Below are 7,649 nucleotides of genomic sequence, written 5' to 3' on the forward strand. Positions count from 1 at the left end.
TTAATTACCCAAAATAACATGATTGATTCCACACAACGCTCTTTGGCAATTACAAATCTATACTTTCATTAATTTTGGGGAGTCTTATTCAATTTTTATAGCATTTGAAAAAAAAGTTGAAGTGGTTTTGAAATAGTATTGAGTCAAAGTTGACATATTCCAGTCTGTGATTATCCATCAACATACATTCCTTTAATTTTAGTCAAATTAATTCCTAATTTCTGCTTTTCTAACTCAAACATTAGATATAATTTCCTATAAATGAGGTTTATTGACCATAACTGTAAAACTAAAGTCAATAAATTAGTGTTACGTAGTTTCGAAAACTTAAAAAACGTGACAAACATTTAAAAAAAGCATCAAAGGTGTTTGGGGAAAAAAGGGACACAAATTTAAGAAAAAATTTAAAAACCTTGATTAAAAAGCGTCAAAATTGTTGATTTTAAATTTTGATGGGAAGACAACATAAGGGTTTAGTTAATGCGTCCTACGTATATTTCAGCTTCCTGATTCCGGGCGGATTTAGAAGTGTGTTCAGGCCTGGCTGTTTACATTGAGCTCTAATAACAGACCCTGCTTACATAAAGACCAGTGATCATCTTTATTTTGGTTCCTGCTGGACATCTGACACCCGGCTCCTTAGTTATGTATGAAGTGGCCCTGTGATGTGGCCTGTGGGAGGACTAAAGGCCGAACCACTGCCGATTTGTCTCACCTTATGATACATGATGCACGATGCACTAACTTTACAAATGTCTGGTTGCATAAATGCAGAATACCTTTTGTTATAGATGTAAAATAGTGTAGGGACCAAAGCTTCTGACTGTGGTGCATTTTACAGCAGAGGGACCTGAGTGACTGGAGTGGACGAGCAGAATAACTGTAGACATTCTGATTAGCCAGCCGATCAAAATAATATTAAATTGTCTTTTACTGTGGAACATTATAGGACAATAAAAGCGGTAGCTTAACTAGCCGAGGGGCTGTGTAAAATGCTGTCTATCAGAGGAATCTTGATTACTAATGTTGTTGTATTCATTTTTATAACTAATTGAATGCCGCTTTCGGCCAGTCTTGTTTTTCAGTGATAGGGACCCATTTTTGGAATGATTTACACAAACCGAACTGAACACATTTAACATTTTGCAAAGGACTGACCAGGGTCACCTCAAGTGAAGGAGTTTAAGTACCTTGGGGTCTTGTTCGCGAGTGAGGGGACCTGGAGCGTGAGATGGTCGGAGAATCGGAGCAGTGGTGCGGTATTACATTCTGTTTATCGCACCGTTGTGACGAAAAGAGAGCTGAGCCAGAAGGCAAGCTCTGATCTCACCGGGCATTTTCGTTCCTACCCTCACCTATGGTCATGAAGGCTGGGTCATGACCGAAAGAACGAGATCAAGGGTACAAGCGGCCGAAATGGGTTTCTCAAGGGTGGCTGGCGTCTCCTTAGAGATAGGGTGAAAGCTCAGTCATCCGAGAGGAGCTCGGAGTAGAGCCGCTGCTCCTTCGCGTTGAAAGGACCAGTTGAGGGTGGTTCGGGCTCTGGTAAGGATGCCTCCTGGCGCCTCCCAGGGAGGTATTCCAGGCACGTCCACTGGGAGGAGACCTCGGGGAAGACCCAGGCATAGGTGGAGAATTATATCTCCAACCTGCCTGGAACGCCTCGGGATCCCCCAGTCGGAGCTAGTTATGTGGCTCGGGAAAGGGAAGTTTGGGGTCCCCTACTGGAGCTGCGCCCCAGCGCCCGATACCGGATAAGCGGATGAAGATGGATGGATGGATGGATGACCAGGGACTGGGGTTGCAAATTAGCCTATTAAACATTTATGCAACACATCTACACATATTGTTATGGCTTTGGCTGTGATAATCATGTTCTGTATGTAATAATCTGCACTGCAATTGTCCCTGACAAATAAAAATAAATAATATGAGCAATAAAAACAATTCAAGGGTAAAAAGTAACAATTTTTGAGAGAGAGACTGGAGTAAAATTACATTAAGGCTAAGTAAATATACTTATCACGGTTCAGCACTCTGTTATCGTTTTTTTTAAATAATTGCTAACAATATTGTGTCATAACACTAAAGTTTTGAGGATATGTTCACAATGTTGACGTTACGCTTCGTTGATGGGAATGTGGTTAAAATCTCTTTCATCAGTTATGCCTATAAAGTATCTGCATTGCAAAGATAACTGGGATTAACAATTTACTATATAACCATTCTTTTACGTGTTATTCATTCCTAAACATTTAGGTTCAATAACTGGAAAAAAAATGAGTTCCAGAGCAGGTTAGATATCTAGTACAGGTTACCATGGTACTAAAGACCCAGGATTAAGCTCAGAGTTTGCTTACTTGGTGGTGTGTTTGTAATGTCTGTATTCATGAAGAGGAACTGTGTCTCGAAATGTGAATCTTCACAGGGATCTACGGAGCTGGTTGTCTGATCACTGAGGGTTGCCGTGGTGAGGGAGGGATCCTGATCAACAGTGAGGGCGAGCGCTTTATGGAGCGCTACGCACCCAACGCCAAAGACCTGGCCTCCAGAGACGTGGTGTCCCGCTCCATGACCATAGAGATCAGAGAGGGCAGGTATGGACAAAGTAAATTGGGTGTGGGGGTCTGTGGGTGTGTGGGTGTTGTGTTAAATGTGGTTGCAAAAATGTCATACCTTATGCTAGAGCCCAACCGATATATCGACGGGCCGATGTTAGGCATTTTTTTCAAACTATTGGTACTGGCATTTATAATGGCCGATAAATTAATATATTTTTATGATAAATGAATATTTAAATAATAAAATAAAAACGGACTAAACACCCCTCAACCGATATCAATCAATAGAAAGAAGAAAGGGAACAAAAGAAACAAAAACAGTGTAAATGTGTGTAGGTGTGTATGTATGCATCTGTGTCTGTGATGTGTGAATAAGTGAAGCATAAGATTTACTAAAGGATCCAAGTAGAGAAAGGGTTAGGACCTGATAAGTTGTTAATGAACTTCTTCCTACTCCTTTTTGAACATGGGAATTCTGTCATTTTAATTATATAAATGTATGCATGAATGTATGTATATAAATCTTTTATTTTACATGTTCAAACTAAAAACCATGTTACGAGTGTTGGCGTGGCCTAGTTTGTCCACCAGAGGGCGCTCTACAGCGTCCCTGTTAGCAACACTCTTTGATTTTTTTTTTTTTTTTTTTTTGTATGTGTTTTTGTTCAAAGGACTTTAAATTTTCATATCTTAAGTTTGTATTTTTTATACATTTTATTTATTAGAACTTTAATATATTTTGGTGTTCCACTGTTCTGTTGTGACAATAAAACAAACCGGATTATCATATTGTTTTAGTGAGGACTACAAATAACCAATATTTTTTTTACTCACCAAATATTTGTATTGATATCCACCTTAAAAGTCCTTTTTATTGTGTGTGTAAATCATATCTTTTTTCCTGTCTGTGTTTGTTCCTTCAGGGGAGTTGGTCCAGAGAAGGACCACGTGTACCTGCAGCTTCACCACCTGCCCCCCCAGCAGCTGGCCACACGGCTGCCGGGCATCTCAGAGACGGCCATGATCTTTGCTGGAGTCGACGTCACTAAAGAGCCCATCCCTGTCCTGCCCACCGTTCACTACAACATGGGCGGGATACCCACAAACTACAAGGGCCAGGTCGGTAATGTGCACACACATTCCCTCCTCGCTCTACTTCGACGACAAAAGTCGTAAACCCCCTCCGAATGGTTTTCTTTCCACCAGGTGATCACCCATACCAACGGAAACGACAAAGTGGTTCCTGGACTGTATGCCTGCGGAGAGGCGGCGTGTGCCAGCGTCCACGGTGCTAACCGGCTGGGCGCTAACTCTCTGCTGGACCTGGTGGTGTTCGGCAGAGCCTGCGCCCTCACCATCGCCGAGGAGCACAAACCTGGTGACCACCTCTGTTCCAGCTTTATTACAATCTTGTTTTACCCCCTACCATAAGTGGCACAAGCACATTATAACGCCAAAAAATATTTTTGTCAATCAAACTGGACAAATAAGGCCATGTCAAATTTCTAATGCTCATGTAGACAAAGGAAAAATCAGGTGGCATCGTTTGAGAAGAGACAGGACGCCATCTGGCTCCAGCGGTCCAGTACACATCACCTGCTTGCTTCACTGCTCACTCTGGTGTCTCTGTTGTCTCCCCAGGAGAGAAACTGTCCCCCCTGACGCCCAGTGCAGGAGAAGAGTCTGTGGCCAACCTGGACAAGCTGAGGTTTGCCAACGGAAGCCTGAGGACCTCCGAGATCAGGCTCAACATGCAGAAGGTAAACACGCAAACATGATGAGAAGCAAGGCCGGGACCACTTTCTCTTGCCGATTGGATTTGTAGTGCAGTTTTCCTTTGTTGCCGTGCTAGAAGTATTTTCGATTTTTTTTCTTTTCCTTCTTTAACAACAACAAACACACTTCTAGAGAAAATATATCACAATTTCTTTAAACTAATTGTTTTCTAAAAATATTGCACATCACATGTCAGTCAGTCTGACATTTAGTACAGAGTACATAACATGTATTTTCTGGTCTGTTTTGCTGGACATGGATACGACGTAGTCGCCGTCGGCGGTACCGTATAAACACAAAATGCCGTTGAGTGATACAATCACTAGTAAAATAAATATAAAAAATATAGATTCTGGGGTAAAGAATCAATTTTTTTTTTTTAAATTGTCCCAGAAAAATCAGGATGCATAGATCATTGGACTTCTTTTCCCACCTCTATGAAAGTTTTGAGGTCCCTCACTTTATCACCGGGCCTGTGTGGGTCCTGTGTTTCCTTCACTAAAGCCCACAGTTAAAAACAGTTAAAGTTCTAAAAACTAAATATAAATAAATGTGATTTATAATAGTCTTTGCAGATTTGTCCTGAGGTGTCCATTCAGGACGCATCATTGTCAAACGTATCAGTCGTTGAATCTTCCTTCACTAAATGCTCGACGTCAGTTTCACTGGTGGCAGTTTGTTCACATATGTATTTTTTCAGATTATCCATCTTAGCTGAAACAACACTTGATTGTTTATCGATCATCCAAAGCCTAAGAGACACTGATCATCTTTTCTTCTTCGTACCGCACATATCCAAAACAAATTGGGAGGAGAGCCTTTAAATTTAAAGCCCCTTCCGATTGAGGTCTTTTAGAGCTATTATTTATTCTATTTATTTTTTTCTCATATTTGATCTCATCACATTTAAATATTAATAACCTTAACTGTTTATTGTCTAATATGTATTGGTTGGAATGGGGAGGATATGGGTGATTTTGGTGTCCCCTCAAGTTGTTTTGTTAACCGTTTTGTCTAGTTGTGAATGTACTGTATTTCTTTTGCCTTTAAGGACCCCCTCGCAAACGAGATGTTACATCTCAAGGGGTTATTTCTAATGAAGAATATCCAAATACATAATGCGTGGCTCCTCCTGCCTTTCCTTCCAGACCATGCAGGCCCATGCTGCAGTGTTCCGTACCGGCCCTGTTTTGAAGGAGGGATGCGACAAGATGGACGACATTTACCAGAGCCTGGATGACATTAAGACCTTTGACAGAGGTACTGCGCCACTCTGCGTGCCTGTTCCTGGCTACTCACAGTATCATTAGCCTCTTTCTGCAAAAAGGTGCCATAGCATTACACCGTGACACACTTTTAAGTCCTAAAATACCTCTCCTCTCCTCTCCTCCAGGCATTGTGTGGAACACAGACCTGGTGGAAAGTCTGGAGCTGCAGAATCTGATGCTGAACGCCGTCCAGACCATCTACAGTGCCGAGCAGAGAAAGGAGAGCAGGGGGGCCCACGCCAGAGAGGACTTCAAGGTTGGCACCATACTTTATCTGTGGCTTTGTTCGTCTTTGTCCATTGTCCTTGCAGCGCTGTCTCCCTCTGCGTCTCCTTTCTGTCCATCCATCTTTCTGCCAAAGTTCTCCTGTTCTTTCTGTTAGCTCCCATTGTTTGCTCTCCACCTTTGCTATCCCTCTCCTGATTTATAAATTAGTATTATAAGTGAATATAACATCTTCCTCTGTATTGCAGCCAGTCTCTCTGACATCGTTTTATGTTCCAGGACCGCGTTGATGAGTACGACTTCTCAAAGCCCACGCAGGGTCAGGAGAAGAAGCCGTTCGAGCAGCACTGGAGGAAACACACCATGTCCTACGTCGACCCTAAGACTGGAAAGGTACGCACCCCCCTCAGTGTGTCTTGGTGCTCACAGCAGGACATCAGGCAGCTCCAGTAACCGCTAATAACGTAAATGGCCGGGATAGTCATTAATATGTGATTTTTTTGTTGTTGTTTGTTTTGTTTTTGTGTGACCACAGGTGAGCCTGGAGTACCGGCCTGTTATTGACCATTCTCTGGATGAACAGGACTGTGCCCACATCCCTCCTGCCATCCGCTCCTACTAAGAGCTCCTTTCCCTCTCACATTCAAGTCACTCATTTATCTGCTATTTATAAAGACCATTTTACCTTAATAGACATTTTGAGACTAACCATACTTATGGTTATGCTTATTGTAACAGTTACATATAAAACTGTCTTGACTTTAAACTCCATTTGTCTCACCTTCCTGTATTCTGTGTTTTGCCTTGATATAATCTGTGTGCAGCAGATAGATTTCAACAAGGTTCTCGGGACCTTTCGCACTCTGTGAGCTGGTCTTGTGTGTGTGTATATATATATATATATATATATATAATGTGGCACTCAAGACAAGTGGGTGACTTTTCAGACTCTGTCTGAAGAACAAAATAATTAACGTGTGGTTCATCGCTTTGCTTTCTGTAATGGAACTCTGTCTTTCATTGCATTCTTTAATCATAACTTCTCTCCTATTGCGTTCTGAAGTGAAGAGAGGGTAGAAATAATTGCCGACATGTCACAGCGTGAGGTTTTAAGCATGTAAATATTGCAGAAACGTACAATAAACATGAGTTATATCTTGTTGAAGAATCGGCTAGTCTTTTCTCACTCATTGTGGCCTTTTAGTCTTGGATGTAGGTAACAATGTCGACCATTTCAGATGTATGCGTGAGTTATGACCAATGCCTGGTTATGGCCACCATGAGGCAGCAGACGGCACATTGTTGAAGCAGAAGTTCTGCAGCAGCGTTGCTTAATAAACAGCATGTGTATGTATCATAATATTATCATGTGAGAGGTTCAGTTTATATCATCCCTGCTGTAAACCGTGGTTTACCTCAATGGAAACTTTTGCAGGAGGAAGTCAATCACTGAAGTAACCCGAGCTGGTTTCATATCCTGACCAGCTGTTAAAGTCAAACCCAGGCCAGCACTGAAAGTGATGGAGGTATTTGGCACCCACCCGATTACTGAAACTAAAAAGGATTGTTATTGAGTATAGAATGCAAATACAATCCTTCCTGTGTGGAATCAGTTGCAACGGTCTGCATCTGGATGGAACACTTTCTGAAACATGTTTAACAAACTATGATCTACCAGAAGACCTTCATTCAGCTGTATAAAGTACTGGCTAGAGAAAGAGCAAATATTAACACAAGTTGCCATACATAATTGAAGTCACTGCAATGTGACACCGAGGGGAATGTAGGCAAAGATAAGAACATTTTCTGAGAAACCTTC

The 7,649-nt window shown here is 41.8% G+C and overlaps 1 protein-coding gene across 1 annotated transcript in view; it reads left to right on the plus strand.

Annotated features, from left to right (window-relative positions):
• The window catches only part of sdha (succinate dehydrogenase complex, subunit A, flavoprotein (Fp)), a 10,088-nt gene extending 3,090 nt beyond the window's left edge, over positions 1-6,998 (plus strand). Inside the window, exons 8-15 of the mRNA XM_032518186.1 lie at positions 2,429-2,597; positions 3,485-3,680; positions 3,768-3,939; positions 4,203-4,321; positions 5,486-5,597; positions 5,731-5,861; positions 6,110-6,223; positions 6,366-6,998. Of these exons, the coding sequence (XP_032374077.1) occupies positions 2,429-2,597; positions 3,485-3,680; positions 3,768-3,939; positions 4,203-4,321; positions 5,486-5,597; positions 5,731-5,861; positions 6,110-6,223; positions 6,366-6,452 (1,100 nt within the window). The 3' untranslated portion in view covers positions 6,453-6,998. The remainder of the gene's footprint in view (positions 1-2,428; positions 2,598-3,484; positions 3,681-3,767; positions 3,940-4,202; positions 4,322-5,485; positions 5,598-5,730; positions 5,862-6,109; positions 6,224-6,365) is intronic.
• Positions 6,999-7,649: the final 651 nt, after the last annotated feature.

Source organism: Etheostoma spectabile, chromosome 6 (assembly GCF_008692095.1).
Source record: "Etheostoma spectabile isolate EspeVRDwgs_2016 chromosome 6, UIUC_Espe_1.0, whole genome shotgun sequence".
NCBI classification, from domain to species: Eukaryota; Metazoa; Chordata; class Actinopteri; order Perciformes; family Percidae; genus Etheostoma; species Etheostoma spectabile.